The sequence below is a fragment of the Myxocyprinus asiaticus genome, chromosome 49, assembly GCF_019703515.2.
Source record: "Myxocyprinus asiaticus isolate MX2 ecotype Aquarium Trade chromosome 49, UBuf_Myxa_2, whole genome shotgun sequence".
Lineage (NCBI taxonomy): Eukaryota > Metazoa > Chordata > Actinopteri > Cypriniformes > Catostomidae > Myxocyprinus > Myxocyprinus asiaticus.
Genome location: NC_059392.1, coordinates 9,924,008 through 9,945,040, shown reverse-complemented (window position 1 = coordinate 9,945,040; position 21,033 = coordinate 9,924,008). Strand labels below are relative to the sequence as shown.

At 37.2% G+C, this 21,033-nt stretch overlaps 1 protein-coding gene across 2 annotated transcripts in view; it reads left to right on the top strand.

The window, feature by feature from the left end:
• Positions 1 to 6,246: 6,246 nt before the first annotated feature.
• Positions 6,247 to 21,033, top strand: part of LOC127438407 (protein strawberry notch homolog 2-like) — a 60,511-nt gene continuing 45,724 nt past the window's right edge. Inside the window, exons 1-3 of one of the 2 annotated variants that reach the window (XM_051693967.1) lie at positions 6,247 to 6,404; positions 20,327 to 20,509; positions 20,689 to 20,785. In XM_051693967.1, the coding sequence (XP_051549927.1) occupies positions 20,392 to 20,509; positions 20,689 to 20,785 (215 nt within the window). In that variant the 5' untranslated portion in view covers positions 6,247 to 6,404; positions 20,327 to 20,391. Of the gene's footprint in view, positions 6,405 to 20,326; positions 20,510 to 20,688; positions 20,786 to 21,033 lie in introns of those variants that run through there. The other variant, XM_051693968.1, reaches the window with a different exon arrangement.

Below are 21,033 nucleotides of genomic sequence, written 5' to 3'. Positions count from 1 at the left end.
GAAAAACTTGATTTGATCACCTTGAACAAAACTGAAAATGACAAATAAGTATTTTGTCTCAAAATAAATTTGATAATTTTATGGATTCACATTAGCTACATAAATGTGCAACATTTTAAAACGTTTAACTTTAAAATATACCTTTAGACATGCACATGATGATCTCATGGATCCGGAGCAATTTGCAGTGCATAGTGACAAACAGCTGTTTAGAAAAGTGCTGAAAGCGCCATTTATTCTCACACAGTATAAATAGACCTTTATACATGGAAATAAATTGCTGCCTTTTTAATTTTTTGGATGGAGGTCCCTCACAATCATATCTGGGGGTCCTTGACATGGCATCTAGAAGTTTGAAAACCCCTGCTGTAGACAACTCCTCCTCCTGTGACATGCCATTTCACTCTATGTTCTCCAGAGAGTGCCAAAACCAAAGAGATCAAGAAAGGCTGGCAATATGCATTTTGTATCTTGTTTGTTACTTTTTCCAATTTTGCTGTTTCATGAATTGATTTGTTTCATAATGCAGTTTAAATTATTGCTCAAAAGACACTTAATAGGCTATAATACATTTCAAATATAGGTATATTGTGGAAGATGGCTTTTTTAACTTTCAGTAATATTTCAGATATATTTCAATCTATTCTTCTGAAATCAGTGGAAATAAAATAGCAAACAGGCTTGTAATGGGCACTTCAATGTATAGAAACTAACTAAAGAAAGTTCAGATTGTGACAACTAGCACCAGTCTCTCCAAAATACCCTCCTTAATAAAATCATCATACAGAGACAAGACACATGTGAAATAGTATGTGCTATTTTTATTTGTTTATTTATGTGAATGAAAAAAATAGTTATCTAGACAGAATTTTTTACTTTGAAATATATAATGAAGAATGTATGAAGTTTAAAATAAATTGCAATAAATGCACAATTTTCCCATATTTGTATTTACACAGCAATTACTTAAACTGATTAATCATGTGCACATCGCTATATGTTTTTTAAACATATTTATGCTGATTATATCTGATAGATTAAATGCTGTTTAAATCCTAACCCTAAAGTACAGCTATACCAAACCAAGAAAAAATAAATGTTAAACCAAATCAAGAAAGCATATGTCTTGCATAATAATATAAAGGCTTATAAACTATAAAAGCATAAAAGACTGACTGAGTCTAATAGAGCAATTAAAAGGAATAATAATATTATTTATAAAACCATAATCCCACAAGCAATAACTGTCCACACACCAAAAAAATAAATGAACAAGTATGGCAGTCAGATGGTTGTAAGAACTCCTCCCTCACACCTCTTTCAAAAGCAGTCCATAAGGGCGAATCGGCCTTTCCACAATCTCTAAAACTGTATTGCACCTTGGGCGAAACCCGCTTCAACACACCCCCAAAGTTGTTTGTGTGGGTGTCTCAGTGTCCCCTCAAAGGAAGGTGCCGCCGCCTCCCCTCAGGATGTCGCCCATGCCTAAATCCGCCACTGTATGGCTCATTCCCACGCAAGATGAGACATCTTTTAAATTTGTGTAATCAATATCATAAGGTGGGTCAAGGAAATTATCCATGTCCACACACAGCAACTTACACAAACCTTCTGATTGGTCTGCTGCTTGAGCATAAAATCTTCATCTCCGGTCCTTAAAGGCAGTAGGCAACTATAGACATACTTAATGTAGTTTTGAGTCAATGATCAGCAAAAAGTCAAAAATCTCTGATCACCCACCAAACAAACGCTGCTATTTATAAAGATTTGAACATGATGAAATGGGGAAGTGGTTGTATGTAATTCCAGTTATGTAGATCGTGGGAGCTAAGGTATGTTTTTAAAGTTCCTTAAGAAAGTTATTCAACTTCCCTGCTTTTTTCCCCCAAGACTTTTATGTTTTGTCACATTCTTAAGAATCTTTCACAACGAATGCAACAATGCGAATAGCAGACAAAAGGATCCTTCGCACCAAAAGTGATGCGAATACTCACTGAATACTCAATAGGTGGGACTCATCAACAGTCAATTTTACGGTACAATAAGTGGCGCAACTATACAGAGCCCTTTGCTTAGAGGATTATTTTTTCTTTTTTCTTTTTTTTCTGAAATAGTTTTGCGTTCCCTCGCAATAGTTTTGTTCCCTCGCAATAAGTTTGCATGCCCTCGCAATAGTTTTGCGTTCTTTCACAATAAGCTTTGCATTCCCTCACAATAATTTTGTGTTCCCTCGCAATAGTTTTGCGTTCCCTCGCAATAAGCTTTGCGTTCCTTCACAATAGTTTTGCTTTCCCTCGCAGTAACTTTGTGTTCCCTCGCAATAGTTTTGTGTTCCCTCGCAATAAGTTTGCATGCCCTCGTAGTAGTTTTGTTTTCCCTCGCAATAAGCTTTGCGTTCCCTCACAATAGTTTTGTGTTCCTGCAATAAGTTTGCATACCCTCGAAACAGCTTTGCGTTCCCTTGCAATAAGTTTGCATACCCTCTAAATAATTTTGTGTTCCCTCGCAATAAGCCTTGCATTCCCTCACAATAATTTTGTGTTCCCTCGCAATAGTTTTATGTTCCCTCGCAATAAGCTTTGCGTTCCTTCACAATAGTTTTGCTTTCCCTCGCAGTAACTTTGTGTTCCCTCGCAGTAACTTTGTGTTCCCTCGCAATAGTTTTGTGTTCCCTCGCAATAAGTTTGCATGCCCTCGTAGTAGTTTTGTGTTCCCTCGCAATAAGCTTTGCGTTCCTTTACAATAGTTTTGCTTTCCCTCGCAGTAACTTTGTGTTCCCTCACAATAAGCTTTGCGTTCCCTCACAATAGTTTTGTGTTCCTGCAATAAGTTTGCATATCTTCGAAATAGCTTTGCGGTCCCTTGCAATAAGTTTGCATACCTTCAAAATAGTTTTGTGTTCCCTCACAATAAGTTTTGCGTTCCCTTGCAATAGTTTTGCGTTCCCTCACAATAGTTTTGTGTTCCTGCAATAAGTTTGCATACCCTCACAATAGTTTTGCTTTCCCTCGCAATATTTTTGTGTGCCCTCGTAATTAGGGATGTCCCGATACTATTTTTTTGAGAACGAGTACAAGTACCAATACTTTTTTTTGAGAACTCTCCGATACCAAGTCCAATACCTGTTTTTTGTTTGAACTCTACATCAACAGTTTATTTCAATTCTATCATCAAAATGGTGTTTAAATAAATACATTAATTAAAAATGTAATCAAATAAAGTATAACAATTAATTTTCACCATGATATTGTATCATTTTTGTCAAATAAAGTGCTGCATAACAGAGCATCACAGATGTGAGATATTGCTTAAATATATATAATACAATTACTATTGATTTATACTTGGAAAAACCAACCTACTGATCTACTATGTAAGCTTATTAGTGGTGCTTGTGATGCAAAGCATCACTATTATAATCTCACATACTTATTATTATTCTTCCGTACACTTTTTCGGTATCTAACTCATCCCGCACCATTTGACTTAGACCCACAAATGAGGTGTCAAAACGACCGGCCTATTGGGGACACCTGTGCTATGACTTTTCTAAGGGATGAGGGTATAGTGCACCCCTGGGGGGCAAAAAGAACATCTCAAAAAGTCCTATAGGGACTATGACAAGTCAATGTAAGAAATTTGTCGGATCATATCTCCCAATCAGAATGTCGTAGAAACATGGGGGCAGGCTCATTTCACTCAGGCTGGTAAGGAGCCTTTTGAGTATCACCCTGTTAACTGCCTAGCAACCAGATGGGATTACCCTAGCAACCAAGTAACAAAACACATATCTCTGCACCAGAACATCATAGACACTTCCGGGTTGGCTCATTTGACTCAGGCTGGCAAGGAGCCTTTTGAGTATCACCCTGGTAACTGCCTAGCAACCAGATGGTATTACTCTAGCAACCAAGTAACAAGTCTAAAGGTCTGTGCCGAGTTTGGTGGTTGTATCTTGAAAGATCTAGGAGGAGTAGCATACAGAAATGTGGGGTCTCAGAAGAATAAGAATATCTAGATATGTACATTTCCTGAAGAAAATGTGAGTGGTTTTGTTACTTGGTTGCTAGGGTAATCCCATGTGGTTGCTAGGTAGTTACCAGGGTGATACTCAAAAGGATCCTTGCCAGCCTAAGTGAAATAAGCCTATGTCTCTACGACATTCTGATTGGGAGATATGATCTGACAAATTTCTTGCATTGACTTGTCATAATAGGAAAAAAATCCCTTCCCTATGGGGAAGACCTTATCTGACTTTTTGAGACGGTCTCAAATGATTTTAAACACTGAATCAAAGATATAATACATTTTGTATGAATACTTTCTGAAAACAGGTGCACATTTGAAATGTGCACTCAGTAGCTCTTTGTTCATTTCATCTTGGACTTGGACACTAAAACCTAGGGGCATGAATGTAGCATCCAAAATCAATAGTTTTCAGTTACCGATTCCACTGTAGAAATTCCCTATTCACAGTCAGCCATGATTAATTTAATCCATGTGTGAAATTGACAATAACATGATGGTTACTGAGATTAAGCCACTAGTTTTCAGATGGTCATGTGATCCTAACATGGCCAACCCCATGAGGGGGACCTTCTCTCTGTGTAGAATAAAACAGCTTTAATAAGGTGACTTCATCTCATGGGAATGGTCATGATTTTATACCTACCTATGTGTCAAAATTGCAATTAATTTCTCTAGGAGTAAAAAAATGTTTAATGAGGAAATAATTACTGAGTGCACCTTTAAAAAGAAGGGACATTAATGAGGCTCTCAGGGACATAATTATTGATTCTTTGAGAAATATTCTCCCTTGCACTACCAGAATATAATAATAAGTCTGTTATTACAATTAAGGGAATATTCCTGCATCAATACAAGTTAAGCTTAATTAACAGCATTTGTGACAATGTTGATTAGCACAAAAATGTATTGCAACTCGTCCCTCCTTTTCATTAAAAAAAAAAAGCAAAAATCTGGTTTACAGTGAGGCATTTACATTGGAAGTGAATGGGGCCAATCAGTAAACGTTAAAATGCTCACGGTTTCAAAAGTAGTAACAAGACATAAACAATATGTTTGTTAACATGATTTTAGTGTGATAAAATCACTTAATTACCTTTTCTGTGTAAAGTTATATCCAATTTTAAAACTTTGTTGTCATGATGACGTAACGCTGTAAACCCTACAACTTTACAGCTCAAATAATACACAAGCTGTAACATATGAATTAATGTAAGTGCTTTAATAAAATTATAAGCTTCACATTTCTGCACTGAAACCCTCCAAAAATTCACCTCAATCACTTCCACTGCAAGTGCCTCACTGTAGCCAAATTTGTAGTTTTTTTTTTTTTTTTTTTTTTAAGAAAAGGAAGGACAAGTCGAAATTAACTTTTGTGGTAATCAACATTATACCACAAATGCTGTCAAATGAGCTTCACTTGTATTGAGTTTTCACAATTTATGGGTAACATGACAACAGCATGATAAATTATAGAATAGAATAGAATCATGACCCTATACAATCGATACAGAATACAATCTGTTAATAAAACTAAGACTAAAAACTAAAAAACTAACTAAATAAATAAATAAACATGCAAACAATAAACCATTAGTAATTACTTAAATTAGACTAATGGTGAGATGGTCTGCCACACGCCATTTCGCGCTATATCCAGCAGGGGGCGCTACAACCAAAGAGATAATACAAGCTTGAAACGTACACAAGTTCAATTCACTTGACATTGATGATTGACAGTTCCTGAAACAGACCAAAACACTGTAAATCCTGTTATACATCCATAAATTAGATTATAGTAAATCACAATTCAATTTGGCACGTCATGTTATTGTGAAAAACACAAACATTTTTGTAAATACTTCAAATAATTTATGTTCCTTTAAGACTATCTGTTATTTCGTAATTTCATTCGTCGTTTGTTATTAATAGAGTCTGACAGTCGGTGAGTGACTCGACGTAAACGCGTTCGAACGCGTTCTTGCGCAAAAACGCAGGTGTTTCGAGACGCGCTTTTGAAAGTTGAAGTTCTTTCCAGACACGGCGTCTAAAATACGCTGGAAAAAAATTTGATTGGTCACACATGGACGTGGCGCAACGGTCAAAGACGTCCGTCTAGCGCATACGCCTCGTCTTTGATTGGTCGACTGAATGCGGACTTCAGAACTCTAACAGACGCGTCGCGTTCAGTAAAGGCACTCACGGAAGTATCGACTTTCACTTCAACATGGCTTCATTTGTGACGAGTTCAGGAAAAAACTAAGCCTCATTACAAATCCCAGGCTATTCTCTTTTTCACCATTCCCAGGACGTCAAACGGGGACCAAAGCTTGGGAAATCTATTTAAGAGCTTATACTCAGTACTTTTTTTGTTTAAGGTACGTCTTTTAAGTCTTAATATTAATCTAAACCTGTCTTAGAGTTGCCGTCTATAAGACTCGCGAAGAGAAAACGTATTATTGTAAAGTTACGTCGCGTTTTCGTACTGTTGTCTGTATATATATATATATATATATATATATATATATATATATATATATATATATATATGTGTGTGTGTGTGTGTGTGTGTGTGTGTGTGTGTGTGTGTGTGTGTGTAGGCTATGTATGTATGTATGTATGTATGTATGTGTGTATATATATATATATATATATATATATATATATATATATATATATATATATATATATGAAGTTGTTAATGTCTGAATTGCTATTATAGAGAGTTATTGGGGAAAAAGTACAAAATGTACTAAAATAAGTCAAAGAAGAAGTAACATTTTCTATTTTTGGTGGTTGAAATACTTTCATAAATGAGGATGAGTGATATTGAAACCAAGAGTGTGAAGCTCTTCAGCCTATATAACTGGGCTACAGAAACATAGCGAGGCAATATTGTTCTTCCTCACAAATCTGTTAATGATTATGGATTTTAGGATGATGGCCAAATATCGCAAATAGAAGTATGGCCCATTGTGTCTGTTTCCCACTGAAAATAGGGCAAAGCATTTTAGTTATTTTGTTGAGTCTTGATCCATAAGAACCTGAGCAAAGCTATGTAGACTATTAGCACCTTCACAGCTGTAAAGTTGGACATGTTTTGAGAACTGTAGATAATTATGTTTGTTTTAAAGCATATATTGAGTCTAGTCAGAACCTGAAGAGTTTGTTATACCGAGATTAAGTACTTACTGCAGATACAGGGGAGGTCCAGACAACAGGATGCTCGTGTTTTACAGGGCTCAGAGATGAGACTGTCATGCTGCCGTTTTTCAGATAAAATACAAATATTTTGCAGGAGATGACTGTGTAGTAAACTCAATCTAGATTTATAATTGTGAATTTACATACTTAATCTCTGTATCTAAATGCTATAACCTACATGAAATGTTTTAGTGTTAACTGATCAACTGATCCTGTTGATAGATTGAATTTATTGTTCTTGTGTAGGAAATAACGATGTATTAGCAGCCACACAATAAAATGTACAGTTAAAAAAGAACTACATGCAATACAAATAAACATATTTATTTGGATATACATTATAAATATTGTACACAAAAATTCAATGTTCTCTGTAAAGCAACTATAAAACAGTATGTATTATTAAAAGCACTAGCTGTACAAATACATTTAATTGATACTGAATTAATGTCCAAACCACCTTTCCTTGCAAAGAAAGTGAATTGCAGGTAGGAATAATGCAGGAAAGAGGAAAATCAGAATACAGTTCATTTCAAACGTGATAAAACATCTTAATACTGTACATGTCTCATCTAATAATTATGGTCTTTCACTGTAGAATTTATCCATTTAGCATCACAGCATGAAAACAGTTGAAAACATTGCCACTACTCACAGACAGTTCAGGAAAAATGCCTTTCCTTTTTATACTCAGCAATAATGTCATGTCAAAACACGTGAAGCATTCACAAAGGCCAACACTGAATAGAAATGAAACTCAAAATTTCAAATAAACTTTCAACAACATTTAAAAAGCAAGAATCTAACCGCATGACATGCAAGCATATAGAGACCGGCTACACACAAAACACCAACCAATCACACTTCCGCTAGCCCACCGGAAATTCCCCCACCTAGAGAAATACAGTGGACTTGCTGAGAATATTGTGGATAGTGTAATATAAAAATACATCAACCCTTGATCAGATATTGTTTAGTTGTAGTTTTGGTATCCAAGTGACTTTTTTTTTTTCCCAGTCCACTAATAAAACAATGGAAAATAGTGTCTCATGTTTGTGCCACAGAGATCTGTGTAAGTGTTTCAGTTCTTTTGGGACTCTCAGATTGGTCACTCATAGCTGAGAATTTTTATATTTCCAGAGAATTGCTCTGATGCAAACCAACTCTTCCATGGAAAAGAGACGGGGAGGGATCCTTTGGTTAAGGACCTGTCATCCGCTGTCATGTTTAATTTGAGACCTTTGGAGAAGTAAAATTGTGAAAGCATTTACGCTTTGATTTATTATAGTGATATCGGCCTTGTTGGTCAGATTGTTTAACTGCCGAAGTGATGCAAACTTACCTCCATGGGTTTCGCTTTCTTTGCCAGACGAGCGTAGAGAAACTCAATTGGAAGTGTGTTCTCCAGTGAATGACACACTCTGACATCACTTGGTCTAGACGGTTACATAGAGTGCTGACTGGCCATGTTTTGTTATGCAAAGAGATTGAGCCCAGAAATATGTAAAAGAAAAAATATGTAATATTTTTACTAAGTGAAAATTAACCCTATTTAGCTTATATTGATGGAATGTTTACATGGGCCAACGGAATGTTCGTTAAAGGGATAGTTCACCCAAAAATTTAAATTGTCTCCTAATTTACTTACCCTCAAGCCATCCCAGATGTATATGACTTTCTTACTTCTGCTGAACACAAATGAAGATTTTTCGAAGCATATTTCTGCTCTGTACGTACATACAATGCAAGTGAATGGTGACCAGAACTCCAAAAGCTCAGAGAATCATATAAAGGCAGCATAAAAGTAATTCATATGACTCCAGTGGTTAAATCCATATCTTCAGAAGCGATATGATAGGTGTGGGTGAGGAACAGATCAATATTTAAGTCCTTATTTACTATAAATCTCCATTTTCAAAATGTGAAAGAATGTGAAAGTGCAAATTTATAATAAAAAAGGACTATTGATCTGTTTCTCACCCAGAAGATATGGATTTAACCACTGGAGTCATATGGATTACTTTTATGCTGCATTTCTGTGATTTTTTTGAGCTTCAAAGGTCTGGTCACCATTCACTTGCATTGTATGGACCAACAGAGCTGAGATATTCTTCTAAAATCTTACATCTTACAGACATCTTACACATCTGGAATGGCATGAAGGTGAGTAAATTATGAAAGAATTTTCATTTTTGGGTGATCCCTTTACTCAAACTCCAACTGTCAAAAAATTCAAATGCAAACAAACAATTTTCAATTTTTTTTTCAAAAAACGCCCCTCGCCTGCAGTTGTTCAAACAGTCAGATAGTCCCGCCACCAACTCACCCCACTGGTGGAGTAACGTTGTTGGGTCGGGTCTAAGCGTGTCACTCAAAACAGACACAGACATTTTTATAGAGACACAGTGTTCACAGTTTTTGAGAAAATTAACCTATAAATGGCTTCTAGTTGTCTCTGCATATTAAGCTGGGATAGAAGAAAGTACTTTAACACTGAAAAAGTTGCATACTTCAGCTTTATGCTCTCTCTCTCCTCTCTCTCTCTCTCTCTCTCTCTCTCTCTCTATATATATATATATATATATCTTTCTGACGGTTTATCTGACTATCTAGCAGGCTTACTGTAATAACCATCAAACTTCAAACTTTTAAAACTAGTTTAAACTTACAGACAAGGCAGTGTCTAGCCAATGTCAAAGTTTGTCTTGATAAACTTTATCTCTCTAGTTTACATTTATAATGTATTGGTCCAGGTGAAGTATTACTTGGACATTTCATTGTGAGATTCACCCAATAAGTAAAGATTTGTACAAATAATCTGTCAAAATTTTACACAGTTTAACATTCGGCCACGTTACTGGTTACTTTGTTGCATGTTCTTTTGTTAGTTTTGCCCAATGCTTCCATGTATTCGAACAACCAATTCCTAGTCTGGTGCACAAAGCTCTGTTGTGTAGGAAAGGGAGGGCACAAAGCTCTCTAGCTGTGATTTAACTCAAGATAGCAGTCAGGGACACTGGCCGTGAACCTTCCCTGCTTCCGTTGAGCTATGTCAAGACTAGTATTTTACAAGTTTTAGAGCCCCTCTCCCCCTTGTTTGTTCACCCCCTTATGTTAACTAGTCATAAACCTCATGCGTTTCCATCTAATAGACAAGAACAATCAGTAAAAAAATACTGATGCAGGAATGATGCGTCATGGTGTACATTGCATTTACATAATATTCGTGGTAAATGGGATCTTACCACAGAAAATACCCACTGGTTTTCTTCCCACTTTTCTGGAATCTCAAATTCATGAGGTAATGGTTCATGTATTAAAGGGTAGCCACCATGATGGAGGCTGGTGCCTTTGGGATCAAGTTCAAACAGGTTATACAAACATTTGAACAGTAGAGGGATCATGTTTATTTCACAAGTTTAAAATTGTGTAATAATGGTTTGCAGCCACTTGATTGTTTTTGCGCTTACGCTGACAGCATTTATGTCATAGTCCCCTCTAAATCAACATTTGAGTTTGGTGGCTTTTAGTCTAAGTATTAGCTTTGAGGCCATCTAAATACCTAAAAGTTAATATAACGCAACTGTGACAACCTCGAGGTCAGTAATGAACAACCTTTTTGTGTTTTATCCCAACTTTCAGTTTCAATAGGAAATCTGTGGAAAGATTTGTCTATGAAAAGTGCACATTTTATTGTATTTTTTTTTTTTTTAAATAAGATATCTTTTGCTTAGTATTGAGTAAATATTGTGTACCTGTTCATCTTTTAATTTTGTTGACCTTATTTGCTACTGTTAAATCGTCTTATACAGATCATCATGATATTGTCCATCGACATCCGTTCTGTATCTTAATTAGCCTTTAAAACCCCTTATTACGCGGTTCTCTGGAATACTCGATTCTGATTGGTCAATTTGCGCCACCCAGTGGTCTGATATTTCGAAATAATGACCACACATCTGGTTATTTTTCACCAGTCATCGAGTATTGTGAGTCATCTTTCCTACTTCTCGTATCATTCTGCAATCTCTTAAAGTAAGCTAATAAAATAATTTCAACTCAAATCAATAATTCATGTCCATTTATTTGTTTATTTATTTGGCAAGTAGTTGAGTAATAAGCAGGATAATGAACAGTCGTACTGTATTGTTTTGCAAAATAATTGCCAAAAGAACTCCAACACAAACCAGAGATCAAATTCAGCTGTTTCTGGAGACTCTGCGGTCTCTTTTTGTTTTTGTTTTTTTGTTTTCTTTTCTCATAAAAATTACAGTTAAAATCATATCTATTTAATTACTTATTTGGTGGGTAGCCGTGTAATAAGCAAGATAATATACAGTCAGCGGGTCATTATCGCTAAATAATCCTCATCAGACAAGACCCCGACTCCTATCAGTCGACCACTACATTGAATGTCACAGGTCAGACATGCATATCAGAATTTACTATCCCGAGCCATCTGGATCTCAAATCATGGAATGTGCTATCAAGGAATGTTCAACTTTGATTGAGAAAGCTGAACACGTACACCACACCAAAATCAGCTGTGGCATAAACCTTGCAAGTCTGTGGTCTTAACTGAGGCATTTTAACAGTCATCAGCTGATTACTGATCCATGTACTGGATGTGTTATTGGTCCTGGAAGTGTAGGGGATTTTAAGGCATAATTTCCATAGATGAAATCAGTCAAAGTTAGATCTTATTGCATTCTGCCAGAAGGGGCGCTGTGATCTAAGCCGAACCTTTTAGATGAGGAAAGATAAACATGGAAACATGCATCACAAAAGGAAAAAAGATTTAAAGGGACGCATTCCATGCCGGTTTCGCCAAGACTGAGGATTACAAAATAAGAGAGACCCATGTACTTTGCCATATATGATATGTTTAGAAAAGGACTCATCTGAAAGGACTTTAAATGAAGCTTTAATGAAAGAGTTTGAGAGTTGTTCTGAGGTCAGACAGACTGGCCTCAGAGGCTTATGGTGTTTTGCCCACCCACAGTTTTCCCATAACTGGCCAGTCAAGCAGTTTCACTTTCAAGGAAGCCCTTGTTTTTCTGTATCAGTTAAGTTCATCAAATTGATTGTACTTTCTTCCTGAACACCTCAAGTCGGTGTTTCTCAACTGGTTTCACTTTAGGATGCAGATTTTTCATTGGACATCAAGTGGTGACCCAACACAGTACCAAAATTGCTTATGAACCCTTTAGGGCCCGCGAGAAAAAATAATTGTCAAAATATTAATTACTACAGTCTTGACCAATACAAAATAGGTATCGTTTGAAACCTTAGAAGCTCTACTTTACAATGCATTTAGGCATGATGACCAAAACTGAACAAGTGCTTTGAAATTTGCTGACAAATCAGAAGTATTCGTTTTGATCATTTATAAAATAAAATAAAAAAATGCTCTGTACATATTATTGTAATCAGTTAAAATATCAAACTGAACAAATAGCCATGTGTCATATGGTGTTGGAAAGCTCTCAAAGAGTAGAATACAACCAGCCCATTTATTTTACTCACAGACAAAAAATATTGCGAGTAATAGCTAAGTATTTGTTTTTGACATTTATGGTTCATTTGTAAAAGGTGTTGCTCATATGCCACATATTTGCTTATAACGTCCTGGTTGAACACTCAAAAAATCTGCTCAACTTGCCAATAACACGATGGGTGAATGACACGAAAAGGTGGCCAGAGGTGTCGTACAGAGATATTTTTAATGATTTTGTGTTGTCTCTTATCAGTACGTCCAGTGCCGTTCCTATGCCATTTGGCACCCTAGGCGGGACCCTCTAGATCACAGGCTGCACACGCAGTCGCACATAAACTTATTCATCTCTGGCAAATGATTGAATACAGTTGCAGGTTTTGTTTCAATGAATTGTAAGTAAATATCCACTTCATTCAGCGTTGTTTTAGTTCTCTGTCTTCTAAAGCATCCTGTTACTGTTTTACTGCATGACAAAGCGCTTCAAACGATTCAGCCCGCATGTTAGACAAATGCATTGAGAAGAACCGACTCACGCATCGGACATCACTCCGATTTGCGAGCCCCGCTTGTAAGTCTATGGCCGTGTTCACAATGGCATACTATCCATACTACTCTCACAGTTTTTGCCAAACACAGATATAACAGAAGCAGTAAGAGTAGTGTGGTAGTAAGGCATTTAGCACACAGTCTATATGATCCGTGTAGGGTGCCACAACAAGTTATCGGAACGCACAGGGCGCATTTTGTTCCACACAGATTGGACACATGCTGAAATTTGCTCGGTAGATCGGTGCCCCCGGAGCGATGGCACCCTAGTCAGTCGCCTATGTCGCCTAATGGGTTGGCCGGCCCTGAGTACGTCCACAGCTTGAAGGTAGGATCTTGTGTATTTATGAATGAAGTACTCTTGTTTTAAAATCTCCTGGCTCTGCTTCCAGTTGTTATGACATCCCCTGAACAATTTAAAATACTCATGATAGCTTTTGACAACTCTATAACCTGTAAATCCACTTTGCTAGCTAATTACACTTTTACATCAACACCATTTGATATCTATATAGAACAGCTAGAATGGAAGTTCAGAGACAACATTTTCAAGATGGCTGCGCTCTAGTTTCTCTGGCGCATAAGGTGAATATCATTAATAAATGTGAAACATTTTCTTTAAAATCATACCAAACACTTGACCCTCCTTGTTTTTTGTTTTTGTTTTTTTTAATGTTTTTTTTAGTTATAAGCCTTTAATTTTGGGTATGCCACTGAAACAGGAGATCTTTAAAAACACCCTCAGAGCTTAAAGGGTTAAACAAAAGTATACAAAAATGTCCCTAAAACTAAACACGCTGATATGTCTTTCCCTTATATAGTTTTGTTCATTTTTGAAGATGATGGGATGTCATGTAACCTGTATGTGTTGGAATCTGTCTAATTTGGCTTGTTTCTACAAAGTGACAGATGAATTTCCGCTAAAATAATGTAGAGGTAGAGTTGACAAATGGCCTTTGACATCAGCAAAAGATACTGGAAGCTTTTTGAAAGCTATTTTGAAAGTTGATAAACCTTTTTATTTTGCTATTCTAAATATACACACACGATTAAATGGTTAATTTCATTTTGTTATTTACAATTAGCATTGTTTTATTCACGCTGTCCCAGAAAAGACCTGCTACTGTTTTTTTGCTCACCAATTGAGAACAGCTGTTATAGCTCATACATGACTTGTACAGTTCATCACACACAAGAATTTTAGGTGTTCCACAGTTTAACACCTTATATTTCTGCAGTCTGAACATTTTTATTAGGTTTCCCTGAGCCTCATTTTACAGCCAATGTAAGTTTATGTAATACATTTTCCTTGGGATACAAGAGTTAACAACTTATGGCAGCTCATGGTTTTGACGGCACTCCAAGAACGTGTGTGTGGCTTTTTCTATGACTGCACTCTGGATACAGCCTGTCATTTAGTCAAATTAGCAACAGTGTGGACAGTGCTGTTCAGTGTTGGTTCCATGACCCCGAGCAGAAATGCTGGAGCTGACTGGAGTTGCTTGGGTTTGGAGGGAGTTGAGAAGGCGTCATGCTATGCAAATGGGTCAGTGGATTGCTGGAAGAGGGCGGCCACTGAAAGTAAGGCAATGGAAAGACCAGTAAGAGAGCTTAGACGTGGTAAGAGAAAGAAATAGCAGCATACGCTAGTGTCAGTGTGTCCATAAGTTTATTTTAGGACATCTACATAGAGGAGCATTTGTGGCTGATAATTTTTGAAAGGGTGAAGGCCCGGTTGGTGAAGGGTTATTCTTTCAAGATTTTTATTCCATAAATTTGACTGTACACTGATCTTCAGTACATTTACATGTGCAGTTATAATCACACTACTGTGGGTTTTTGTGTAGTCAAGCTACAGTCCTCATCTGCCTGTCCAAGTATAAATGACACAACACATAATCAGATATTTGAAGAAAGGACAAATAGGTTAATTGTCTGTATTTCAGAGTATGCCTTTTATTTAGCCATTACATTTCCCAAAATTCGTGCCAACAAAAATGACTCACTTTATTTAAACTGTTGGTTTCAGCGAATCTAAACACTGATTAAATGATTAGTTCGCGATGGCAATCAAAAATGTTCATGGAAGTGGCCAAATGGCAAATTACGTGCTTTAAATTGTATTAGAAAAATACATTTCATTCTTCACTTTACTGTTTTTTTACAGTGTGGAAAGCATGCCTTGATTATTTTTAACTTGGCTTTACTTCATTCTTTAAACTTTTTAATTTACTTGGCACCAATGGCTGATGATATTTATGAGCAAATGCATAAATGTCTAGATGTATGTCGAATATCATAAAAATGCTGAAAAATATCGCAATATAGCCTAATATTTATATTAGCCGTAGGCTGAGCAAGTGTAATGGAGCCGACATACTCAACAAAACAGAACCATTGAGCCTTTTGGAAAAGGACTTCAATTGGTAAAAGCCACTATCTATGCAAATCCCTTAATACAGTCCCCTTTAATACAGTCTTGCTTTGAACAGCCTCCATTGATTGTATGCTCTGAATGACATCGGTAAACCTCTGAGATGGCACTCTCTCTCAATAAAATGAAAGCCCTTTATGACTCATAATGACTTCATAACATTCATCCTTCTGAAGCTCCATAATAGTAAATGTCCCACCCAGACAGACAATATTGCCTGCGATCAAAAGCGTATAACAAGACAGAATGGATAGAATTATTGTAAAAATTCTTAAGGAGTGTGTGTTCCTCTGAAAGTGTTACTTTGATTATTATTTCTGCCATAGTTACCATTTGCCTCAAGCTTTTTAGATGATTCACAGAAATCCGGAACAATTTGTACCATACTAGCCATTCAGCAATTCAATGGTCTGTTCAGTTTCACTTTGAATCTTTTGCCTACTTTTCATTTTGTTTGTCACCAGGATTTTTTTTTTTTCTCAAATACCTCATTAATCTTGCAGTGTTTTGAATGTGACGGCACTCGTATAGTAACTTTTTCCCCTCTTGAATATTTAATCTCTTAATCAATGTGTCTTGCTCTGCCATTGCAAACATGTTTCGAAGCACTTAGCATGCTTAGTTTGTTTATCTAATTGCATTAGCATTGGCTGTTTCCAAACAAGTGTCAGCATGATTTTTCTCTCTCTTGGGTTTGTCTGTTGTGACTTCGAAAGCCAAGTCTTAAAGTCTTAGTAAGGCGGTCTCAGCATCCAGATAACTCGCTTGAAAGACTGCTCTGTTGGCCCTCCCTCGTATATAATGACCAAAGTCGCCTGTCAGAACCTTAAGGGGTGTGGTAGAATTAGAAAGGGGAAATGAGGACTGAGAAAGGTAAAACTAGTTTTTGACATTGGACCACATAACCTTGTTGAAAAGACCTGCATTGTCATTCCAAACACGTATGACTTTCTTTCTTATGCGGAACACAAAAGGAGATGTTTTATAGGATTTTTAGCCTTTAAAACCCACTAAAATTGGCCCCACCACTTCCATTTGTAAGTGCCTGTTTTTAAAGAACAGGAGGGACAAGTAAAATTATTTTTTTGTGGTAATCAACATTATGCTGTCAATTGAGTTTAACTTGTATTGAACCCGGAATATTCCTTGAATGAATATCTTGGCTCATCTTTTCAATACAATGGCAGTGAATAGTGCTTCACTTAGACAAAAAAGACCCAAAAGGATCATGAAAAAAGTCCTTGGGGCTCATGCGTCACTTTCCAAGACTTCCAAAAGGCATACGATAGATTTTGGTGAGAGACAACACAAAATGTAAGTTATTTTTTAACGAAAATCTTGTCGTCGATCTCACATTCGTGAGTGCATGAGAGAAGCTCATTCACAGTGGCACGTGAAACAACTTTGTTTTCAAAGATTTTTGTCAAGTTGAACCTTGTTTTTTCTAATGTCTTCTAGCGCTAAACAACGGAAGTTCTCGCATAAACATTCTTTGTCAACCAGCTTCACCTGAAAGACCTTGCTGGTTGACCAGCATTTTTTGGCCAGCACCAAACCAGCACGGCAATGGAGCTGCCATAATGGAAATCCATTTTTAGCAGGGAATTAAACTGAAACTAAGAGAATCTGACAAAAACTCAGAATGCTATGTTTTATCAGTGGTTAGATAAATCGGGACCTTGTAGTTTGACAAACTACAACATTGCAGAGGAACCCTGAGTTGACAAAACTTGCAGCTTTTCCTTTGTCGTTCATCCTCGTGAGCTTTTACATGTGAGTCACAAGTTCCTGGATGAGTTTCATGTGCTCCTGCCATCAGCTCATGCTCACCGTGACACATCAGAATGTGAGTGTGATGGCCTTAACTAACTCCAAAGGCCTTGAGGAACAAACGGGAACCCCCTGCTTGGTAACGCTCCCAAGTTTGATGCTGAGCCATATCATTCCGCAAGCCTAAGAGCTTTTCCACAAATTATGTCTGTTTCCTTTTCTTCCCAGTCCAAGCATGTGAATCACTCCTATTTCAAACATCATCCCCTGAGGGACTTCTTGTTGGTCTGTAGTGGAGAATGCAAATGTCGGGCAAATAGAGATCAGAGAAGATTAGAGGAATCATGTGCCGCATCCGTCAGTTCAGGTCTCGTGCCGCAGGCAGATCGCAAGTTCTCATGAGTCTCATGAGTTGAGGTCACGATTGAATCTCCTTTAGCTTTCGCAACTCACGGCCTGACCACCCAGGAACACCAGAACCATCTGCAAGCTGCCTGAGGTGACTAACAACCTTAGTGAAGACAAAGACTTTTGCCTTGACCTGAAACTTTAGTTTTCCTCTCTTGGACGTTTTGCTTGGTTGGTTTCTAATCTAAACTGAAGGATTTTCTTGTTCTGTGAATGGATTTCCCCCTTCTCTCCTCTGTCAGTGTTGACATCAGACCTATTTTTAGGGTTTCCTTCTCACTTTAAAGGTGAAATAAAGCCGAAATCACACACTTCAGCTTTAATAAGGCTTCCCAGTTTTGTTAACCAACCACTAATGGACCTTTTATGCAATTTTCATCTGGATCATCATATCAAGTAAGACCCGTTTATGCTTGGTTCATATGAAAACCTCTTTCCTGGGTGCTTTGTTGTCTTTATTCCCCATGTTCCAGTAAATATAATGGTGCTTTACTGGAAGAAGACATTTGGGAACTCAATAGTAATCTGTATTGATTATCCTCTGTGGCAGGGGGTTAGAGAGATTGACACCTCCTTTTACTGGGATGCATTGACTGTCCATGCACTCCACAACACGAGACAGAAATATGGATGTGACAAAGACCTCTGAGGTCATAAGCGTCTAACAAAATATCACTATGGATGCAGTCAGAGAATGTATATAAAGACAACATGAAATCCAAATTTAGAGACTTTATGATATTCTGGTTCCAGATACAGCTCTGTTCCCTCTGTCTTATCGTCCACAAGGCAAAAATCATATGTTGTTCCCAACCCAAATGACTCTGTCTTCCATGGATCAGAATAGGAGAAATATTACATAATGTTCTGTATTCTCATTCAATATGATAACTTTGTGTGACAAAAATATCACCGCTGTCTGCTTCCACATGCATTCAGATACACTCACTGAGCATTTTATTAGGAACTCTATGGTCCTAATAAAGTGCTTGACGTGGTCTTCTGCTGTTGTAGCCCATGCGCCTCAAGGTTCGATGTGTTGTGTATTCTTAGATGCTATTCTGCTCACTACAACTGTACAGAGTGGTTATCTGAGTTACCGTAACCTTTCTTCAGCTCGAACCAATCTGGCCATTCTCCTTTGACCTCTCTCATCAACAAGGCGTTTCCTTCCACAGAGCTGCCGCTCACTGGATGATTTTTGGCACCATTCTGTGTAAACTCAACAGTTACAGAAATACTCAAATCAGCCCATCTGCCACCAATCACTGAGATCGTATTTTTTCCCTATTCTGATGGTTGATGTGAACATTAACTGACGCTCCTGACCCATATCTGCATAATTTTATGCATTGTACTGCTGCCACATGATTGGCTGATTAGATAATCGCATGAATAAGTAGGTGTTCCTAAAAAAGTGCTCAGTGAGTGTATATCCCCTTTAGACATGTGTGACATGACAAATTGTCATAGAAATGGCAAAAATTGTGAAAAAAAAATAATTCAGAAAAGTAATAGCACAATTCCTCAAGCCAATTTGAAGTGTCATTCATGTGTGTATCATTAACAGTGCGGGCAGAGTTATGCACCGAAGTTTAGTAATAGTGTTAGGTTTTTTTTTTTTATTCCCTTTTTATGTTGTCTTTAAAATACTTTTAACCGTTCTCTAATGATAAATGGCATATGATCAACTTCCCAGAAATGAAACACAAGTTGTTTCATGCCATGCTCTATTGTATATTTGCCCCACCTAATAGTGTTGTCCTTGGTCAACGGGTTTTCTTTCTTAATTTTCTGTCCTGAATTAACCGTCCAATGCTGTGTTTTCACAAGGAACTCTATTAAAATATTATCTTTTGTATGTAAGAACTAGCAGTGGAACTGGTTGGTGTCAGATCACACAATCAATGAAGCCCTTCATAAAGGTCTTCGTGTGAACTTTTACCATTCTCTATCCCATGTTGGTTTGTAGTTGACAGCAATGGACCTATTTACAGAAGAATGTTTGGAACTTTTATTGTGCTTTTTTTGAGCTTGACATCCGAGATCTCCATTCACTTCATAATATGATAAAGAGTGTCCAGTAAATTATTTAACATTTTGAGTCCCCTGGAAGTAGGAAAGTATTACATGTTTTTGGGTGAACTGTTCTTTTATAGGCGTAAATAATCAGTGTTGACCATATTACACCAATGTGTCTAAAAGCATGGCCCTGTTCTCTCTTAATGTAACTATGATCAGTTTTTTTGTTATTCGGGTCTGATCAATAAACTTAGAATATCGAAAATCTTCCCATTTGAGGGTTTATTTCAACATATGAAACAGAGTTGCGAATCTTAACACTTTATATCCTAATTGATTCTTTAAGCTCACCCCCTTGTTTTTCTAACATTAAGGCTGCATCACGTCTTGTTCACTATCTCCTGTGTTTGTGTACTCAGGCCAAGGTGAGACGACGTTGACCAGAGCACTCAGGTTTACACAGTGTGGGTTTCAGCCAGCATATATGAGACTGCAGTCTGATGCCCTCTCTGTCAATTCCGCCTGCCATGGACGGGCACAGTTATTCACATCAGGAGGGATCTCATGTAGACGCTGGAGGGTTCATCCTGCCTCCTGCTATGGTAATTATCTAAAATTAATCTTTCATCTCATTTAGACAGTCTGACAGACAGACAGATAGATAGATAGATAGATAGATCACTTGTGAAATGAAGGGGTTTTCCTCAGGAGACAATTTTTGTATTTAGATAGCAAATATGTCACTGTCATTCTATTATTATTTAGACCTTTACACCTTTAGACGTCGGACTTCTTCTATTTCAGAGCCATGTGTTCGCCAACAACCTTTGGAGCTTCCCTCATCAGTCATACAGCTGTCCTGTGCAATCTGAAAACCAGTAAGTACCCAGACTTCTCTCTGATCTCAACACTCAAAGAGGATGCTTGATTTTCTAATCCTAGAAAACACCTAAGGAAAATTGTTTTGGTGTAGTCGGCGAGTTTCACGGGAAAAACCATTTTTCTTTGGTAAATTTGCGGCATTCTGATTTATTTGTTGATAATGGAGTTTATTGTGTTGGGTCGGTGTAACCTTGATATAGAATGTCACAGCAAGTCCCTTCACATCTTTATGACCCGATAAGAC